At 38.6% G+C, this 21,793-nt stretch overlaps 1 protein-coding gene across 2 annotated transcripts; it reads right to left on the minus strand.

The window, feature by feature from the left end:
* Positions 1-189: 189 nt before the first annotated feature.
* LOC310737301 (uncharacterized protein) lies at positions 190-19,964 on the minus strand. 2 transcript variants are annotated; one of them, XM_083561562.1, is made up of 17 exons: positions 19,760-19,964; positions 18,535-18,776; positions 17,146-17,342; positions 16,287-16,390; positions 16,012-16,052; positions 15,595-15,877; positions 14,439-14,620; positions 12,829-12,954; positions 11,912-12,040; positions 9,992-10,114; positions 9,413-9,548; positions 6,113-8,532; positions 5,221-5,429; positions 4,878-5,004; positions 3,895-4,732; positions 3,627-3,768; positions 190-939 (listed from the first exon to the last, which is right to left on the minus strand). In XM_083561562.1, exons 2-16 carry the CDS (start codon positions 18,694-18,696, stop codon positions 3,638-3,640), a joined length of 5,208 nt encoding a protein of 1,735 aa, XP_083417688.1. In that variant the 5' UTR covers positions 18,697-18,776; positions 19,760-19,964; the 3' UTR covers positions 190-939; positions 3,627-3,637. The 2 variants fall into 2 exon arrangements, with proteins under 2 accessions (XP_083417688.1, XP_083417687.1); XM_083561561.1 differs by having other exon boundaries at positions 4,878-5,007.
* Positions 19,965-21,793: the final 1,829 nt, after the last annotated feature.

Consider the following 21,793-nt stretch of genomic DNA (forward strand, 5'->3'; position numbering starts at 1 on the left):
ACATCTTACAGTTACAATGTGAACAAGGGGTATGAGCACAAAGGATCTGAATCCAGATCCCAAAAAAGCAGTGTTCCATTCAATTCCTTTCTTTACCATCAGGTGACTTTTTTTTTCCAAATACAATTAACTTAAACAAGAAGTATGAGAAGTGATTGGAACATGAATAAAGAAAATACATGAAACAAGTTCCACTTTTAAGGCCACATTTTTAATAGGATTGACCAAACAGGGGGAGAAACCCCAACTCAATATAAGTAACAAGTCCTTCAAAGACAAAGTTTACACATAAAGTCATATCCTTCAAAATATCCCAAGTAAACACAACATAAAATTTTATATCATTCAGCATTGCTAATGCTCCTTGTTTACATTACAACTAAAACTCAAAATAGATATTACAAAAACTTAAGAAAATCATTTAAATATATTAATCTAATTTTTAAAAAAGAGAAAAAAAAGCCAGAAAATCTTTCTTTCTTATACGAAAGGAAATTAAATCTCTAGTTGAACTAAGATCAACCAAGCGCTGAATAGTGAGTGTGTGCGCACACACTTCACAGATCACCATACATGGAGCGGAAACAGACCCAGGTTGTTCTGAGTCATATACTTGGTACACAAACACGTGTGCGCACACACACAGCTCCAACCTCTACCGTACCGCAATTAGAATCAATAATCTATAACAGTGCAAAAAAAAAAAGGGGGGGGGGAATATGAAAAAGAATATTCAAGTGTTTCAAAATGAAAGCTAGCAGGCTCATCTGTAAACATATCTGCTTCAAAGGACATGCATTTCAGATAACGAGGGATGTAAACACAATCTAGGAGAACTTGATTGTCCTTTAAAAGACTGTGAAATCGGCAGAAATGACTATGAAAATCCCTTTGAAGAGCAGAGGCCACTTATGGCAGCTTCAAATCTTTCATGCAATCCTGCAAAAAGACAAGAACAACAAAGGTGAAGACATCCATTTAAAAATCAGGCAAATTAAATGAAACCAAATAAGAGCAGGCAAATAAAATAGAGCAGCATATACACAAAAAATAGGTGGGGTCTACAATTAAAACAGGCCAGTTACCAAGGACAAGCAGATTTGTTTTTGTCATTTCTAATTTCCCAGCAGAAAAGTGGCTCATTCGGCTGTGCATGTTGAGGTCGCTGGCTCTTTCGCTGGCTTTTGTTATACATGTACTCACATCCCTTTCATATAAACGGGTAAGTGCCTGTTCATTAATTACTCGGGGCAGCAATCATGTAGAAGCAGTACATAAATTCATGCAGACACCATGCCAAGAACTTTACTTAATGCTCATATCAAACATCAAAGTGGAAAAAAATTTGATTTCAGTGGCTCTGACAAATGATATGAAGTGGCCAGTTTGGTTGTTTTGAGTATTTCAGAAACTACACTTTTCAGAAAAGTTAGTGGTGCCTGCACAAAAGTCAGAGGAGAATGGCCAGACTGGTTCAAATTGACAATCATATTTTTCTTCTTTCGGCTGCTCCCATTAGGGACCGCCACAGCAGATCATCAGCCTCCATACCACCCTGTGCTCTACGTCTGCTTCTTTTAAACAAACCACCTGCATGTCATCCCTCATTGGACTTTCTTCTTTTTTTTTTCCTGCCCGATGGCTCAATCATCAGCATTCTTTTACTGATCTGCTTATATATCCACTGTTTACAACTGTGGTGAGCAAAAAAGGATCTCAAAATGCACAACACATCAAAAGGTGAGTTGGATGAGCCCATGACTACAGAGATCATATTTCTTACCATTTCATGTGCATGTTGCCTAAAGCTTGTGATCTGCATCTGCATGATCTTATGCATTACACTGCTGCCACATGAGTGGCTTGATCAGATGCATGGATTGCCAGAGAGTATGCATATGTACAGTATTGTTCAAAATAATAGCAGGACAATGTGACTAACCAGAATAATCCAGGTTTTTAGTTTATTTTTTATTGCTATGTGGCAAACAAGTTACCAGTAGGTGCAGTAGATTCTCAGAAAACAAACAAGACCCAGCATTCATGATATGCACGCTCGTAGGGCTGTGCAATTGGGCAATTAGTTGAAAGGGGTGTGTTAAAAAAAAAAATAGCAGTGTGGCATTCAATCACTGAGGTCATCAATTTTGTGAAAAAAACAGGTGTGAATCAGGTGACCCCTATTTAAGGATGAAGCCGGCACTTGTTGAACATGCATTTGAAAGCCTGAGGAAAATGGGTTGTTCAAGACATTGTTCAGAAGAACAGCATACTTTGATTAAAAAGTTGATTGGAGAGGGGAAAACCTATAGAGGTGCAAAAATTATAGGCCGTTCAGCTAAAATGATCTCCAATGCCTTAAAATGGAGAGCAAAACCAAAGAGACGTGGAAGAAAACGGAAGACAACCATCAAAATGGATCGAAGAATCACCAGAATGGCAAAGGCTCAGCCAATGATCAGCTCCAAGATGATCAAAGACACTCTGGAGTTACCTGTAAGTACTGTGACAGTTAGAAGACGTCTGTGTGAAGCTAATCTATTTTCAAGAATTCCCCGCAAAGTCCCTCTGTTAAAAAAAAGGCATGTGCAGAAGAGGTTACAATTTGCCAAAGAACACATCGACTGGCCTATAGAGAAATGAAGGAACATTTTGTGGACTGATGAGAGTAAAATTGTTCTTTTTGGGTCCAAGGGCCACAGACAGTTGGTGAGACGACCCCCAAACTCTGAATTCAAGCCACAGTACACAGTGAAGACAGTGAAGCATGGTGGTGCAAGCATCATGATATGGGCATGTTTCTCCTACTATGGTGTTGGGCCTATTTATCGCATACCAGGGATCATGGATCAGTTTGCATATGTCAAAATACTTGAAGAGGGCATGTTGCCTTATGCTGAAGAGGACATGCCCTTGAAATGGTTGTTTCAACAAGACAATGACCCCAAACACACTAGTAAACGAGCAAAGTCTTGGTTCCAAACCAACAAAATTATTGTTATGGCATGGCCAGCCCAATCCCCGGACCTTAATCCAATCGAGAACTTGTAGGGTGATATCAAAAATGCTGTTTCTGAAGCAAAATCAAGAAATGTAAATGAATTGTGGAATGTTGTTAAAGAATCATGGAGTGGAATAACAGCTTAGAGGTGCCACAAGTTGGTTGACTCCATGCCACACAGATGTGAAGCAGTTTAAAAAAAAAACTGTGGTCATACAACTAAATATTAGTTTAGTGATTCACAGGATTGCTAAATCCTAGAAACAAAAATGTTGGAACAAAATAGTTTTGAGTTTGTACAGTCAACGGCATACACTGCAATTTTTTTTTAACACACCCCTTTCAACTAATTGCCCAATTGCACAGCTTTAAGAGCGTGCATATCATGAATGCTGGGTCTTGTTTGTTTTCTGAGAATCTACTGCACCAACTGGTAACTTGTTTGCCACGTAGCAATAAAAAATATACTAAAAACCTGGATTATTCTGGTTAGTCACATTGTACTGCTATTATTTTGAACAATACTGTATGTACTTACAAATATAAAGTTATCTGCTTGCTAATGGTAAACTGTAATCTCACTTCAGACCTGCAACGCTGTGAAAAGTGCATACAGTGTGATTACCTATGAAATAGCTATGGGTCAATTTCCTCCTCAGCCTCTGTTAGTGGAGACTCTCTGAGTGAGATGGGTAAAGCATCTGTGCCCAAAAGTCCCCTACGTAAGACATATGGACAAGCAGGACCACTGGGAATATCAGCAAAACCTGTAGAAATAAATAGAAATGAGCTCATCATCTAAATCGTCAAATACCAGATAGGCTGGATGGCAGAAACTGTTAAAACTTAATAGTGCTAAAATAGATGATTAACAGAACACAGCAAGCACACACCTTTCATGACAACCTCAGGCAGGCCATAAGGTTCATACTCGGTGTCATCATATGCTGCAGACATGCGGCCACGGCCACGCCTAATTCGTTCGGCCAGGTGAGCTGGATTAGCTGGAATTGGAAATGAGCCAGAAAACAGGAGCTTTTCTGTCTCTGATGCAAGGGCAGAAGAGGGAGCCTGCGATTCCGTGCACTTAGCCTCCTGTTTCTCACTCTGCGTAGTCTGGGTGCTGACATGGAGGACAAGTGGGCTCTGATGGCGGCTTCCAAAGTCCTTCACATCTTCCCTGTTGCACTCTATTGTCTGAGTGCACACACTCTTAACTTCTTTAATACCTGCATTGTCAATACCACCCGTGATCCAAGCGAATTCTGATATTTGTTGCTGGTCTACAGCATTATCCTCTCTTCGGACAGAATTTGACGTCTGACTTTCTGGAGCCGAAGAGTGTTTATTTTCTCGCATGGTCACATTTCTAGGAAATTTACCACTTAGCATAGCAGTTACAACCTCATCATAATTCAGATTAGAATCTTTCCCATCCACTCTTTCTATATTAAGCTTGAGATCTGTTATTTCGGTCAATAATCCAGTTCCCATTAAACCATCCTCTCGGCTTTCTGGTGTGAAAGCGATTTCATATCGCGAGCCTGTAGGTTGCCAATCCTCGTCTGGTCCCGTTTGTTCAATTTGATGAGCTAAATCATGCCGGGAAACAGATTTTTCCATTTCAGAGGACACGTCTGGAGATGCATTCTTGCATTTCACAGGTTTGATCTCTATTTTAAGGCGATTAGTTACATCATTTATTGCACTGTCATCATCAGCAACTAGCACCTGTGGAGACAGAAAATGAACTAAATAATGCAAAAGCAACAATCCACTCTGGAAAACACTAACACTTTAATCTACATACTACGGCAACAATTTAGAACACATCAATATAATAAGAAGATAAATAAGCCTTTGTTATCATATTTACCATTGCTTTAAGATTTGATGGCAAGTCCTCTAGGCTTTTTTCTGAAGTCTCATGATCTTTTTGATGGTCTGCAGTGCTAGGTTCAATATAGCTTATTGACTGGGAAAGACCTTCATGCTGAACTATGCTACTGGAACAAAAGCTCAAATTATTGTGGAGTCAGATACATTATGCGCACCTACAGTAGAACATAAGATTTACAGGCACCATACAGGTTGTTTTAGGTACACTTACACTTATGTATTATATACATTTATTGTATAAGTATATATATATATATCCCATATGTCTCACTATTACTGTGTGCATATGTATAACAAATGCCAGTCCAAACCATAAGTACCTGCTCAGTTTCATGTGGGAGTGTAGTTTAGTGGAGTCGCATGAGAGGACAAGCTGTTCCTCACGAACTACAACTATGGGGCTGCCGCTGTTTTCCTGATCCAGTGAGTCCTCAGAGGCCATGGCAGACAATCTCCAAAGCTGCAGCTGTTCAGCTTGGTCTCTGTTCTTCTCAGAAAGGTGCCGAAGTTCACTCTGCAGGACCTGAAGCTGAGAAAAATGTTTAAAAAAAAAACAACAAAAAAAACACATGACTGCAATTGCTCTTTGACATTTTTATATCAAATATGGATTGAAATTTTCATAGTGATAACTTGGTCTAAAAATATTAGTTTATATAGATACACTGCACATATACATAATAAAAAACTAACTTAAAAATTAAATTCCCTAATTGCTCTTTCTTCTGAGAAATTATTTTTGAGACCAATATTCCAAACAAACTCTTACAATGTCAGTATTTGAAAACAAGTTTAAAAACAACAAGCTGAGGCAGAAAAATTTAACTGGTAGGCATTATTCATATCTGCTAAGGCATAAATAGGCAGTTTTTTGTAATTAATATTATGTTCTGCTGCGCATCTGATGATAGCCATGTTTAAATATATCATACAAACGCGACTTGGCAGTAGAAGCATCGGTGTAACCAGCTGTGCACAGCAAAGTCTTAAACTGCACGCGGATGTGTATTACAGTTATTATTATTATTGTTTTTCATAGGTAAATTTTCTATAAAGTTTTTCTACAGTTGAGTAGAAACCAGATGAACTACAAGCGATTTTAAAAAACCTGGCAGGTATCTGCCTCACGAGTGTGATATATTAAAAAACACATTTTTGAGAAAAAATAAATGGGTTAAAAAATAAACCAACCAAAAAATTAAAAATAAATACCTGACAATGAAGAGAGTGAACTTGTGCTGAAGTCTCATTTCCAGTCTCTTGTCCACATTTTTGACATCTGTCTCCAAAACTACCACCAATTACATCGTCCTCTTCCCAATTTGACACAGAAACACACTCTTCTGTGTTTGTCAAATGATTTGACTCGTCTTGTTTTAAAAATGTTTCTGTCCAACATGGTTCGTGATCAATTAGATTCAGTTTTAATTTCAGTTGTTCATGCTCTTCCTTGAGGGACAAGAAATCCTGCCTAGACACTTCCTGCAGCTGCAAAGTCAGTTGGGAATGTTTGGACTTTAATTTATACAGCTCCTTCTGTGCTTCATGCAATTTGTTTATTACCATCTTCAGTGTGCCTGTTTTTTCTGTGGAATGAAGCTTTTCTGGTAATTCTATGTTTTCAGTGAAACCAAATAAAACAGAACTCTGTGCATTCTCTGTATTAGTTTCAGTCACATGACCATTGTCCTGCTGAGCAGTAGTTTGTAGTTCTAATAATTTCTCTTCAGTAGTGTTTTTAGTATACTGCTCAGAATCTCTTTCCTCAACATCTGCAGATGTTAAGGTCACATGGCTTATATTTGTCTTATCTAAAGGAGCATCTGAAGGAACATTCTCCATCCATCCAGGTCGATCTCCAACATCTACATTTGTAAAGGACTGCTTATCGGTCTGTAGTGGTTTGTTTTCCACAGTGTCAAGAGATTCTTGTTCAGCCACTTTGTAGGTATTTAAAGTATCGGTGCTAATAGCTAAATCACAAGATGGCTCTGCAGAAACCTCAGCAGAATTCTCAGCACTTGAGGTCATGCTGGTGACCAACTCAGTCATTTGTTTATCTGCCTTGATTGAGGCAAGCTCTATCTGACAGCTCTGTAGTTCCTCTCCTTGCCTCTGGAGAGCACTGTCTCTTTGTTGTAGCTCCTTTAAAAGGCCCTCAATGTGTTTGCTCTGATTCTCAAATGCTAGTGTTAGTTGCTGGGTCTGACTAGTTACCTGGTTCTGAAGAGCCTCCAACTTTTTTTGGAATTTTTTTGCTCTTTCTGTTTCTCTGTCTCTTTGTACTCGCATACGTTCCACCTCCAAGACCAAAACGGTAGTGTCATCCAAGCTCACACCTTCAGTGGTCTTTGTGTGATCCTCCAGATTTCCTGTGGAAGTAGTGTCCTGTTCTGCTGTCCAAGTTTCCTTAGAAAAAATAGTGTTTTGAAGGTTCACTGATTCACAGAAGTAAATGTTAGCATTTAGAGAAGACGTAAACTCATTTTCCAACGCTGTAACATCATTTGCGATGTTTGGTTGGTTTCCAAGCTGCAGATAGGTGAAAGGCATGTTAGTGTTTACATTCTTGTCCTCCACTGTGGCAGAACTTTGCAGCCGGTCCAACTCTGCTTGAAGTTCTGCAATCTTTAGTCCTTCCACTTCACAAGTTTTGCGTAGTTTATTCTCCATCTCTCGCTCCCTCTCTCGCTCCTCACGTTCCTGCAAAAGTTCAGACTGAAGCACATCAAGTTCCTTGCGCATTTCCTCTTGCTCTTTTTTAAGATGTTCCTCCCTTCTTTCCATCTGTGCCAAGGCTTCTTTTAGTTTGATGGTCTCCTCTTTGGTTTCTTCCTCTTCTCTCTTAATTTCCTCCTTTCTTTTTTCAGCCTCTTTCTCTAAATTAGTTACCACTTCCCTCAGTTGTGCACTCTCTTTCCTCTCTTGTTCCAGCTGTGCTTCTAGTTTGCTTCCTTTGTCTTTAAGCTCCTGGGCCTTTGTGCGATGCTGCTCTACTTGGCTTGAGTGTTTTTTGCTAAGTTGCTTCAATTTGGTCTTAGCCTCAGCTTCTGCTCGTCTTTGAACCTCAAGGTCATCGAGACGTTGATCTAACTCCTGCTTAATGTCCCTGAGCTCATCCCGAAGAACTGAATTCTCTTTCTTTAACTCCATGATAGAAGAGGAGTCTTTTTTTTGTCCCTGATTTGAGGAGCTTGGCTTTTGAGTTCCTGAACCACAACGGTTATCATCTTTAAACACACGCTCACTGATTGAATCAGACATGCATGAGTCTGTGTCTGTATCTTCAATTCCTGTGTCTTGTTCAGTAATAGAGCTCTCCATATCTGCCTCACTAGACCGTTCTGCTCCACACAGATTCCCTTCTTGTACATTGATGCCTAATGGTGGAGAGTCTTCGGAACCAAAGGTGCCGATTTGCTCAGAGTCGATCCCCTCACCAGGTTCTCTCTCTGAAGGGTAGGCTAAGGGCCCCGGCCTGCCTGATATTTTTGGTCTCTCAGTTTTTAAAATTTTCTTTCTTTGGGACAACTGCTGGTGAGGTGGAGGGTAACTGGAATAAGTGGATGGAACAGGGCTAAAACCATCTCCAGCAACTGGACAAGAGACTACTGGTGGAGCTGCAAGTTTGGCTAAATGGGAGAGACACCAAGAAATAAAATCAACTTAATATGCAGGTAATTGTTTACTGTATATATATATATATATATATATATATATATATATATATATATATATATATATATATATATATATATATTATACATTATACACACACACACACACACACACACACACACACACACACACACACACACACACACACACAAAACTAATTAATTTCATGGTTACCAATAAAACACTTCAGTAGGAACACGAATAATAATACTAAGTTTTCTTTGCATGCATTCATGGACCATTCAGATTCCAGTCCATGTTGACATGATTGCAACCTGTGGAATTTTCAGGTGTACGTTCGTGCTGTGAATTACCCTTTCTATCACATCCAAAAATCCTGTCCTATTGAATGTCCTATTGAATTTAGATGATTGGCAAGGCCACTGAAGAACACTGAACTCGTTAAGGTTATGAATAACTTTTGTGACATGGTGCAATATCCTGCTGAGTAAATTGTGGCCCTGACTGATGCACAGGGTCAGCAACAATACTTAAACATACTGTAGCATTCAAGTGGTAAGTGAAAATTCCAGAACAGACCCCAAAAAAGAGTTTCTGCATCCGAGCCTGGATTGTTTGTTAACACAAGGCAGGATGGGTCCATGTATTCTTTTTCTTGCGGTCAAATTCTGACCCTGCTTTTGTCTGTCTAGGTTTGATGAACCTGTGACCACTGCAGCCTCAGCTTTCTGTTCTTGGATGGCAAATCATTTACTGGAAACAAGGTGTAGAAGTGTTTCTAAAAAGGTCCTCGGTCTGTGTATTTGTCACCTGTGTAGAGGTGCTTCAATGTTTTTGTGGCACAAACAGGAAAATTCCACTCTTGCTCCTTACCCTGCAGCTCTTTAATGAGTTTCAGTGCTTCAGCCAACTCCTCATTAAGTCTTTTGACCTCTGCTTCCAGGCTTTTCTCCCTCTTCTTTAACTGCTCCAGTGATACACTCAGTCCCTCGTTTTCCTTCAGTGACTCCTACAGGCCAAAATGTGAGGTGAATTTGGGCAGAGCAACAAGACAGTTTTAGCATTGTTGACAGATGGTTAACGTTTATCGTCATGGATTCTCTGGGGGCAATTAATATTTAATCAGACTGCATTTAGCATATGTACTGTAATATTTGCAAAGAGGTCAGGACTGGCACTGGCAAAAAAAAAGCAGTCAAATGACTGAAAGGATGGAAAAATGTTTAAACCTGAATCATAATTTAATACAATTTTACACTGTGGAATAACAAACAGAATCTGTGGGCTTGCTTTGGTAAATACAACCTCTTCCTACACAGCAGATACAAATTATATTTATATTTGTACAATTTTATATATATATATATATATATATATATATATATATATATATATATATATATATATATATATATATATATATATATATATATATATAAAGAATCTTCATACCGTGAGTTTTGCTTGTGTGTGAGCCTCCTGCTTTTGGCTCTCTGTTAGATCACTCTGTGTGCTTTTTAGCTTGCCCTGCACTCCCTCCAGATCCCGTTCTACAGCCTGCTTCTGCAAAACCAGCTAAATAGAAAGAAAGAGAGCAAGAAAATTTAAGTTTTAAAACAAGACATTTAAAACACACAATCATTTGAAATCCAAATTACTTTAGTTTTGTGTCTGACCTATGCAACACTCATATATACCTACATGTGTTATCACTTGTACAAGAGAGCTATACTTTTGGAGGAGCACAACATGTATTCTACCTGAAATTACAGTTCCTTATGGTAAAAGTGCAAGTAATGTACTTTGAATTAAAATGAAAAGAAAAGATAGGATAGGATTCACAGAGAGACAAAAGGGAGGGGGAAAACAACTTTTCAATTTTTCATGAATCCATTATCCTTTCTGCAACATAAACAAATTCACCTTGTAACCACAACAAATATGGTACAGCATGAGTAATGATCATGTCACACCATGCATTAGCAGTGATGATTACCCAGACCACACACACTAAAATTATTTAAGTTGAATGGAATAAAGATTAACGCAGTGAGATGGGGTAAAGCTCAACCTCCTATAACAAGAAACCTGAAGCATGTTGTTTTTCTAATACTACAGCATCTTTCGAAGAATACACATTTTTATTTATTTAACAGTGAAGCATCATCTGTCCTCAAGAGAACAAAGAAAAAAAAAAGCTAAGCACTGGAGACTCATAAAATGTTAAAACGTTTCACTTTCAATGTTTAAATTTATTTTTTGTAATATATTTAACATTTCACAAATTATTCAAAAGCACCAACCAATTACTTATAATAGGAAATATATTAGAAATAGTATGCAAATCACTCTAGTCTGGGTTGTGCTGATATACAAAAATTTATCAACAACCAGAATATGAAATGTCATTATATCAGACACTCACTTAAGCATACAAGGGCAAATAGTATCCCAGGATCAAGTACTGTGTACCAATGCCAGTCAGCTATAAAGTAAAGCTCTGGTGTATAATTGTAAAAGAAGAATGAACTTAAAAAAAAAAGATATATAAAGTTATGTAATATACTATATTTGGAACAGCTGACATAAGCAATAAAAAGGGAAGTTCCAGCATTTCCATAGACTACGACTAATGAACAGATGATATAAACGTGGATTACATTATAATAAAAAATGCAGTTCTCTAAACAGTGGCTAATTTTTACATGTGTACACATGTTCGACAGATTAGATTAAATTCAGAATGTTTGCATTGGATAAGGTTTAGAAAAGACTAACTATCTACATGTCAGTCAAGGATTTCCGGGAGTGTTGTTTTACTGCTAAGCAAATAAAGATGAATGCAACAACTAAACACACACATTATACACAGCTTCTAAGGTTGACACATAATAAGATGCTACTGACATTACAAGGTGAGAGACAGCTGGGCATGCAGTGTGCATATCTCTTGTGCGCCACTTACTGACCCCTTCAACAAGCCTACTATCATCCTTACTTAATTTAAATGAGAAACCACACAGAGTACAACACTGACCTTGATTCAAGTGCCTTCTGTCAAAAAAGCCAAGAGGAAGAGAAGAAAAAGGAGAAAACGAAAGGTTGGGGGGGGGGGGGAAGAGCGTGAGAAAGTGAGATAGCAGTTGAGGTCAAAGAGGTGACATAAGTACATTGACCTGTGGAACACATTCTGTAACTCCCAGAAGAGAAAGAAAGATATGAAGAAAAAAAAAAAAAGTAACACACTAACACACCAAATGAACATTCAACTTTCAAAGCTATTCTAATAGACACACAAAAAAAGAGAATTGTGATATTGGAACTAATATATATATATATATATATATATATATATAAATAAAAAATGCATACTTTATCATATTGTGACTGTAGTGTGTTGTGTTGTGTCCTGGCTTGCTGGATCTCTTGGTTGAGTCTGGTAGCCTCCTGCTGGTGCTGCTTCTCCATAGACTGCCTCTCCCTCTGCATCTCTAAAAGCTCCTGCATAAACACAGAAGTTCACCATTCAAACATCTGCACATTTTCTAAAATTTTTCTGCAAATTTTTCTAAAGGTATTTATTTTCGAAATTGTTCAACAAATTGTACAATTAATTTAATCTTTATCAAATACTTCTAGATTAAAAAACTTTTTCGTGGTTCTGCGTACTCAAATGAGTGTGTTAAAGCTATATTGTGTATGTTTCTATTTGTAAGAAAGATTGAGCGCGATAGATGCTTATGGTAATCAAACTGATAATTTCTTCAAATAAACTTATAAAAATAAGATCATTGTAGCATCGTGTTCAGCATTCCTAGTCTCGTTCATATTGAGACTATTACCTTTCTAGACACAAAAATAATTAGGCCGATCTTCACCATATGGCACTAATTGAATTTACTGCTCAGTTAAAAAAAAAAAGGTATTTAAAAAATTGTATGCCCATGTGTTGGGGTAAAATAAATAATTTAATCATTAGTTTGAACAGCTGTAGTTCCTGAAAGCACTCAGATGTAGCTAGTATTTGGTGCTGGCTTTTATTATACATAGTATAAAAACCTTTATTTCTTAGAGCCGGTAATTTTCTGTATGTGAAGCCATTGTCTGCCATTAACTTTTATATCCAACTTTTATGTTGAACTGACCGCTGGGTATAAAACTGGTAAAAGTTAACGAACAGGTAATCACCCGAGACTTGTAAAACAAGGCACATGCTATCATGCTTTACATTCTGCACCCAAGCTCTTTAAGGTAATGATTAATCAAGCCCCGTCCACAGGAGTACTCACTCTCTGGTGCTCTCTCTCCATCTCTTTCCTGCGCTGCTCGGCATTGCAGCGGCTAGTTTCTGCATTCTGCCTCTGACACTTCAGCTCCTCCTGTAAGTGCTTCACCCGCTGTTCGGCTGCCTGAGCCTACGTGCGCACACATGCACTTTTATTTTCTACATTCTGTATTACAACAAAAATGCGATCATATAAACGAAACAAGAAGGAACATATAGTAGTGTGCAAAAGTCATAGGACACCACCAGATTTGTTGTTTTAGCAAAGGTTAATTGATCATCCATATTTAATTGTCATTTCTTTATTATGGTACAAACAGAAAACAGAGGGAAATATTAAAAGGTTATCCCCTACTGCCTCTTTTATTTTCAGGTCTGGCCTCTGTGAAGGCAAGCCCATGTTTTATCAGATGTCCCCCCCCCCTCCAAATATATTTTCAGTGCATTCGCAGTGTGCTTGGGATTGTTATCATGTAGTTATCCTGCTGTCAGCATCCATGATCCCATCAGTTCAGACAATATCACCAACTCCACTGCCAAAAACACAGCTCCAAACCAGGACACACTAAAAACCATGTTTAACTGAAAGCCAAAAGCACTCATTCTGTTACCCGGCTCAAACTGTTCTTCTCATATATATTATTAACACTTTGACCCAAAAATTTTAAACTTGAGAAAGATCTTCATTTCATTCTTTGCGAGATTTAACATATCCTAGAAGGGTCAACTTGCTATCTCTATGAAGCTGTCCTTGATGTTCTTCTTCCAGTCTCTCCAAGTAGAAACTCAGATTTTAAATTCATATCACATTTTGAAGTTGTCTTGGTTCTTTGTTGTTCCTTACCTCCTTTGATTCTTCATAACAGCTTCATAACAGAATATCATATCCTATCTTGAGTATCCAGTTTGTTTGTTGATTTCTCATTGAGAGAGGTCAGTGATCTGATGCAAAATTATGATTTTCTTTTGTCCGTCAAATTGTGTGTTTTATACAGACCTGGTATAAGAGTCCTTTCTCATAGCAGTCGTTTTGATATGAAACAGTAGGACGAATACAGGTGTTAACAATGACATTACTCAGTTATTAATTAATTACTGTATTTTCTGGTTGTGTTCTACCGAAGAGACTGAGAAATAATTATGCATGATCATTATACAATTGCTAAAACAACTCTAATGGTGGCCTAAGACTTTTACACAGTTCTTTATATGCTGTATATGTACATATAATTTTATTGTTAAGTATTGTAATATTTACAGTATATGTATGGTGGTCTGTGTGGAATAGACATTAAGGAACCAAAACAACCAAAAAGCTGTTTGGAGTTCCTGTTATGTTCCAAATGTTGTTGTTTCTTAATTTGTTTTGCATTTATGGGTTACAATATATATGCATTACAATGTATTAAACTGGTAAAGTAAAAAAAATAAAAAAAACTGCATGCCTCAGTGAAGTATTATAAAGCCTAATCTTAAAATAATGACATCAAAGCTGTGTGATATAAATCATTAAAAGTTTGTAAGAAACGAGTTATTCAGTATTGTATAAGTATCTTAATATTGTTTAAGGTACTTCAAATCATATCCTGTTAGCCAGCCAACCAAGCTGCTCACCCTGTCCCCCTCCTGTGTGATGCGCGTTTGTGCACGAGCCAACTCATCTCTGGAGCGCGTCAGATTTTGCTCGTTCAAGTTGAGCTCTTTCCTAACTTGAGCGAGGCAAGACTCAGACTCCCTGCAGCACTCTTTTTCCAGCTGCAACTCCTGCTGCAACCCAGAAATGCGTACACGCAGCCCTGAGAGTGGGAGAAACAGGTATACACGTTTAGCCAATGACCAGTGCTTAAGTGACATTGTATATACAGTACGTCGATATAATCGTGATAAGTCCTGCCATTCTGGGGACACAGCATGTTTCTTTGGGAAATAGCAGCAATAACTACGCACACCCATTTTACAATGGACACTATTCATACACCTGCATACCACACTACTGCAGACATACATTCATTAAGCTCTCACAGCCATTACGCACACGAGTGCGCATACATACTCACGCACACAAACACAGGGAAAAACCCATTGAAGATCATAAAAGCAATAGCTTTTTTCAACTTTTTTCCAGCCGGTCCTAATCTAAAGATGAAAGAATAATATATGATTTACTTAAATTTTTTAACCCTTCACATAATGTTTGTCATAATACTGACTAGACAAATAAATGAGAACAACCGATTATTTTCACACAGCACATACATCCTGCATCTTAGGACAGACTAAAAATAGCTCAAAGAAAAAATTCATCAGGCCTCTACTTCCTGCTTCCTTGACAGTGGAAGGAACCTCCAACTTTAATAATAATAATAATAAGGCTCAGAAGTCAAACACACCCTGCCATGGATCACTGACTATTACAATAAGTACAATGGCAAACCAAAACAAATAATTTTGGCTGAATCAACCTTTCATTAAGCTTCTGACCTATAACCTAGATGCAAATCATCTCTGCTTATCTACTCAAAAATAAACCAACTAAAAAGCAGGAAATTAGTGTCAATATGTATCTGTAATGTATCAGTATGCATCTAGGTTTTACAAAACACAGTCGTTTTTATATTTATACACACACATGCACAAAATCATATACATATATAAAATCTATACAGTATATTTTATATCTCCAGGTATTGATGTTTGTGGCTAGGAAACACTTGTGTTTTTTACATATTCGATTTAATGAACAATCTCTCACTATGATGAAGACCCTTACCATCTATCTCCTTCCTCAGTGCTTCCTCAATTCCATCATCACGTGCACCAGCGTCTGTAATGACATCACTGATATTGAAGGAAGAGGTGTGGGTGGATGCTGCTTTGGCCCTGGGACTGGACCTTGCATTATCCCGTTCCCACGGAAACATCGAGGATGGGGGACGAGTATCGGATTGGTTGATTTTGCGCCTAAGAGGCGGCGATCTGTGTGGTTGCTGAGGGAACGGAGATGAAACGGCACCCGCTGAGGACTTGGTGCTATCTCCAAACAGTAGCTGTTGCTAGAGAGGGACAGCAAAAACATTTTTTTACTCATTACCTATGCTCTGTTAGAATATTAAATCATCCAAAACAGAGTTCAAGTGACCAAAAAACAGCGGGTAATCATTATGTGGTGGTGTTTGAGGTAACTCACTCGGGCTTTGCCTACATCCTCTCCTCTGAGACTGCTCCTACCTGAAAAATATTTAAATATAAAACATTGTATACCACACCATGAAGGGTTTGCAAACATTGGGGACATGGTACAGTGGGGAAATTACTGAGCAATGTTTTTCTTTTTCACTTGCGGTGGGGGCTTTCTTAATAATAAAGGCTAAAAAGAGAATAGACTGCCACAAATAAAGGGCCAAGAGGAAACGCAGGGAACAACAACAAAAGAGCACAAACAGGAGAGAAAGAGAAACGTACCGCTTTGGTCCCAGGGTGAGTTCATGTTCCAGCAGGGTGTGGAAAACAGCATGGAGTCTGCTAGGACAGTTCCTTTTTGCAGCTTTTCCAGTTCTGCCTCAAGCCTGAGATATGGAGAGAAAGTGGTCGACAAGAATATACTCCATTTTAATGAGCAAATTTTCAAATTCAATTTTATAATTTTCAATTCCAGTCCTTTAGCTCACAACATATAAACAAACCAAAAAAAAAAAAGGATGCCTATGCTAGTTCCAAAGTAGTGTGTAATCTCAAAACATTCCATGCTTTTTCATCACAATGAAGCATACTCATAAGCTGTTGTGGAAACTAGAGGTGGAGATTGAAATTTTTTGCCCTAAGAGCAAAGTATTCATTTTTATGACCACCTGAAAATGTGAACAGTGCAAAGTATTTCAAATTATTGTAAAATAAATAAATAAATAGGAACAAATCTCTAGATAGAAAACAGCAAAAACACACCAAAAGTCTAGAAAATAGGCCAAATAAAAACTACCTGCATTTCTTATCTTGTGTCTATTTGCTATCGTGCGTACTTGTGCTGTATATACAGTAGCTGCTATATAAGTTAACTTTGGGTTGGAATCTGACATCTGATTATGTAATTGTTGAATTTTTTAAGCTGGTTGGAACATGGGCCAGTTCACTGGTTTCCTGCAACAGCACAGACACGATGTCACTGGAATTAAAATAACAAATAAGTTGTTTAGGTTTCCAGCCAACCCCCTAGCCTGTTGACACAGCTGCCACAATGAAGTATACGCTTGTGTTGTGCCAAGTACACTGTGTATGCGTCATCTACATGGTCACCACTCGCGTGTGGTTATGCTGATTTACTCACCGTTTTACCTCCTGTGTGAGGTTCTGCACAAGTGTCCTTGTTGAGTCCAGCTGGCCCTCTAGAGTGCACACCTGAGCCACTTTGGCCTGTAGATCCTGGGTCAGGCGATCCCTGACCCGTGCCTCTCCCTGCGTCTGCTCTCGAACTCCCACCAGCTCCCTCTGAACCGCTCCCAACTCCACACGAACCTCCTCATACTGAGACAGGCCCAAAACAACAGACCTCAGAGTATATCCATTTGTACAGTATAATTTATCAACATAGTCACATGAGGGTGCCGTTTATACTGTTTAAAGACAGCGTTCCAGCAAGCAGCTGCAATGTGACTCATTGCAAAGTCACTCTTATTTCTTGCATAATAGGGACATAAAAAAAATTATGAAAAAAAAATAAATAAATAAAAATCACAGGCCTTCTTCAGTCTTCTTACACAACTGAAAGAAAAAAAAAAAGTTAATACCTCTGGATTAAGAAGCACAACAGATCTTGCTTCATCTATAATTGCACCTAATCAAACACTTGCTTATGTGTTACTGAAAGACACAAAACTCAGAGGTGTGGTCAAAATATATTTTGTAATGTTTAGGCAGGTTTCATTAACATTCTGGCAGCTATAAACCCAAGCCATGTAAATAGGAAACATTAGCAATGTGGTACACCGATACCCAAACCAAGCAGAGCAAGGTGACATCTGTACATGCCTGTCAGTCATGTTTGTCAATCCTATTCGAGAGCTCTCCTCCAAAAATACCAGCATTCAACCTAGACAGTGTGCATGCAAGTGTTTGTGGAGCGTGACCTTACTGGAAACACTAAAGGGAGAGGCGGCATTTGTTCGGTTTTTGAAATTCAAAGCAGCAAGCTTCAACTAACCTTAAAAAAAAAAAAAAAAAAAAAAAAGTAAACAGCTTACAAAATGTGCCATAAACAATACAATGTTTCTTCTAACCGAAATCTTACGATTTTTTTAAACAACTCTTAGACATCAGTGTGTTGTAATGCTCAGTAAAGTTTTCTAACAAGAGCAAGACTGCAGGATAAGGCTTTCGTTTGACCTTGACCAGCTATAATTTTTTCATGCAAATAATTTCAAGAAAAACAGCTGGTAAGGGTATGGCTGAGTACACCTGCTAGAACATGCGTGATAAGGAGAATACATGTTAATAGGTCTTGCAGATGATCCACAACATTACTTTAAACATAAAAAGAACGGCATAATGATCATTAGGAAATGCAAACAAAGAAATAAAACCGCTATGGTATAAGGGCAATTAAACCTTTAAAAAACTTGATGGAAAATCATTTCAGCATGTTAATTATTTGTCCAAAAAGTGAAAAAATGATTGCGGAATTGCTTTATATCAATAGCCCTGAATCATGGAAACAGACCTTTTGCTTCTGTTTGTGTAGCGCTGCATCCGAGTTGTCCAGCTGGAGCTGTCTCTGCTGTCTCTCCCGGATCAGCTTCTCATTTTGTCCTTGAAGCTCCTGAACTTTCTTTAAGACCGGCCCGGGAAGCCCCGAGGTCCAGTCTTCTGCAGCCCAGCTCATTACAATGTGCACACACAAATGCAGCAGGACCGCAATTGCTTTCTGAGATCAACTCAGATGCAGGCTGATCATTCGCAGGTCTTTAATTGAAAAGGAAAAAGATCAGAAAAAAAGTGAGTGTGTAGGACGCGTCAAAGAAAAGCTTCAAGCCTATACATCAAGCAGGAGTGCAATGAAAAACCTGTATGCTGCCTCAGGGAAATAATTCTGTCCCTACTTGCTACAAATTACACTAGCAGGCCTGGAGAGTGACTGACTAGATCTCAGTCTTATTAATTTAAGCTGGTTGAGCTGCATGTCTCAGTGTGTTTGTATTTTTGCTCAAGTCCTCATGGAAACCTACTCAAGGGAATCCTGCTGCCGAGACACAAACATGACACACCTTGTGTAACTGCCTATAAACAGCACAAAGATCACTAGAAAAATAAGGCACCAAATGGTTATATTTGATCTGAATACGGTGTCGGATGGAGATTATTTCCCATTCAGCTTCCGAAAGTTGTTACACAAGTAGGAATGTGGAAAATCTGGTGCATAAATTCATCTTGATTTGAGACAGAGAGATGAACAGACTCACTGGTCAACATTTGATCGTCGTGATTAGCAAAACAAAGCCAGGATGAACACATGGCTCAGATCAACACAATGCCCCCGAATGGCACAAGGGACCATCCTGAAACTGGCGTCGCAACATCGGGAACATGTGTATCAAGAAATCATGAGGGGGGTTTTTGTTTTGTTTTGTTTTTATAAAGAAACGCAGCTGTATTCACGTGATTTCTTTTCCCCGCGTCAGTGAACTAAACACTTCAGCTAACGAAGAAAGCAAACGACAAAACAGCAGCATGTCCCAGCCGATTTAATATAACAAATATTATAACAATTGTGTCAAATAACAAGAAAAAAGTGTCTGAATACATCCGCCTGGGAGCTGCACCTGGTGCTAAAGGCTTGCCAACTGACCGATGTGAACTAGTCAAAGCCCGAATAGACGTTACATTCGATTTTTTGAAAGAACTGGCTGGTTAGCAAAGCTAGCCCAAATTATTTGGACATCACTTACCGCCTCTAAGACTTGTCAGTCCCCATAATCATCATTTCAGACGTCTGACTTCGTACTGAACAGTAAATATGACTGTATAGTATGTGTTAGGTTTGAGTCAGAACCGGCGCAAGACCGACAGAGAGAAACGAACTGTACCCGAACAATACGCGCGCTCATCCGGGGCTCGAGCCGCGCTCCGTCAATTTTACACGAGGTGGAGTGCGTGACGTAGCAGAAGGGGGGGGGGTGCAGCTTTAGGTTTTGACCACAAGGAGGCAGAATGCTTTCAGGAAAAAAGAACACAGTTAGCTTTTGTTTCTAAACATCTTTGGGCAGACTAAAAGTTTGTACAACTGTGTTTGTTAAAGTGGCTTCTAAAGCAACATAATGTTTGCAAGAAGCCGAGTCATGGTTAGGATGTAAACTAAGCCTCATATGGGATTGTGTGAGTGTGTATTTTCCTGAGAAAAACGATTATGAGAAATGTAGAACTATAGTCCACCTGTTTCTATATACTTGGTTTGTTGGCTCTCCTTCTAATTCAGAAAAAGACACTATATTGCTGACTAGATTTTATTTGATTGGTAGACTGTTATGAATACGGACATACTGGGGTCTGGCATGTTGGCTTGAGTAGATCATAAAAGAGCGAACGGACGAACGATAGATAGATAGATACAGGTGCAGCTCAATAAATTAGAATATTGTGAAAAAGTTCATTTATTTCAGTAATTCAACTCAAATTGTGAAACTTGTCTATTAAATAAATTCAGTGCACACAGACTGAAGTAGTTTAAGTTTTTGGCTTTATTGTGATAATTTTGGCTCACATTTAACAAAAACCCACCAATTCACTATCTAATCAAGTTAGAATACTTTATAAGACCAATAACAAATGTTAGTGAATTTTTAGCCTTCTGGAAAGTATGTACTTGGTAGTGGCTCCTTTTGCTTTAATTACTGCCCCGATTTAGCGTAGCATGGAGGTGATCAGTCTGTGGCACTGCTGAGGTGGTATGAAAGCCCAGGTTTCTTTGACAGTGGCCTTCAGCTTATCTGCATTTTTTGGTCTCTTGTTTCTTTTTTTTCTCTTGACAATACCCCATAGATTCTCTATCGGGTTCAGGTCTGTTGAGTTTGCTGGCCAGTCAAGCACACCAACACCAATGTCATTTAACCAGCTTTTTGTGCTTTTGGCAGTGTGGGCACGTGCCAAACCCTGCTGGAAAATGAAATCAGCATCTTGAAATGGCTGGTCATCAGAAGAAATCATGAAGTGCTCAAAACATTTCTTGGTAAATGGTTGCAGTGACTTTGGTTTTCAAAAAACACAGTGAACAAACACCAGCAGATGACTTTGCACCCCAAATGATCACAGACTGTGGAAACTTAACACTGGACTTCAAGCAACTTGGTCTATGAGCTTCCCACCCTTCCTCCAGACTCTAGGACCTTGATTTCCAAATGAAATACAAAACTTGCTCTCATCTGAAAAGAGGACTTTGGACCACTGGGCAACAGTCTAGTTCTTCTTCTCTTTAGCCCATGTAAGACACCTCTGACATTGTCTGTGGATCAGGAGTGGCTTAACAAGAGGTAGACAACAACTATAGCCAAATTCCTTGACATGTCTGTGTGTGGTGGCTCTTAATGCCTTGACCCCAGCCTCAGTCTATTCCTTGTGAAGTTCACCCACATTCTTGAATTGATTTAGCTTGACAAGCCTCTTTTTCTTCCACTTAACCTACTGTTAACATGCTTGGATATGGCCAGCTTCCTTGGCTATTAATGTTTGTGGCTTACCCTCCTTGTGAAGGGTGTCAATAATTGTCTGTGTCCAAAATTCACATGCATATTATGCATCCCAGAGGGAAATTCACATAAACAATGCTAGGAATTATTTTAGAAGCTCAAATCAACATCTTCTGTTGAAAGTCAACAAAACAATCATTTATTTAGCAGTAGCAGAAACATTGAGGACTGCTTAAAGGACAGTAAAAATACAACTTGATATCTACATCACATAACTTTACTTTGTTAGTAACATTTTAA

The sequence above is a fragment of the Silurus aristotelis genome, assembly GCF_946808225.1.
Source record: "Silurus aristotelis genome assembly, chromosome: 14".
Lineage (NCBI taxonomy): Eukaryota > Metazoa > Chordata > Actinopteri > Siluriformes > Siluridae > Silurus > Silurus aristotelis.

Coding starts and splice junctions, on each gene's coding strand:
- LOC310737301 (XM_083561561.1), bottom strand. CDS start 18,696: ATGAGCTGGGCTGCAGAAGACTGGACCTCGGGGCTTCCCGGGCCGGTC. Junction 12,041..12,828: donor TGGAGAGAGAGCACCAGAGA/GTGAGTACTCCT, acceptor GTGTTTATGCAG/GAGCTTTTAGAGATGCAGAG. Junction 5,008..5,220: donor TCCCACATGAAACTGAGCAG/GTACTTATGGTT, acceptor CTTTTGTTCCAG/TAGCATAGTTCAGCATGAAG.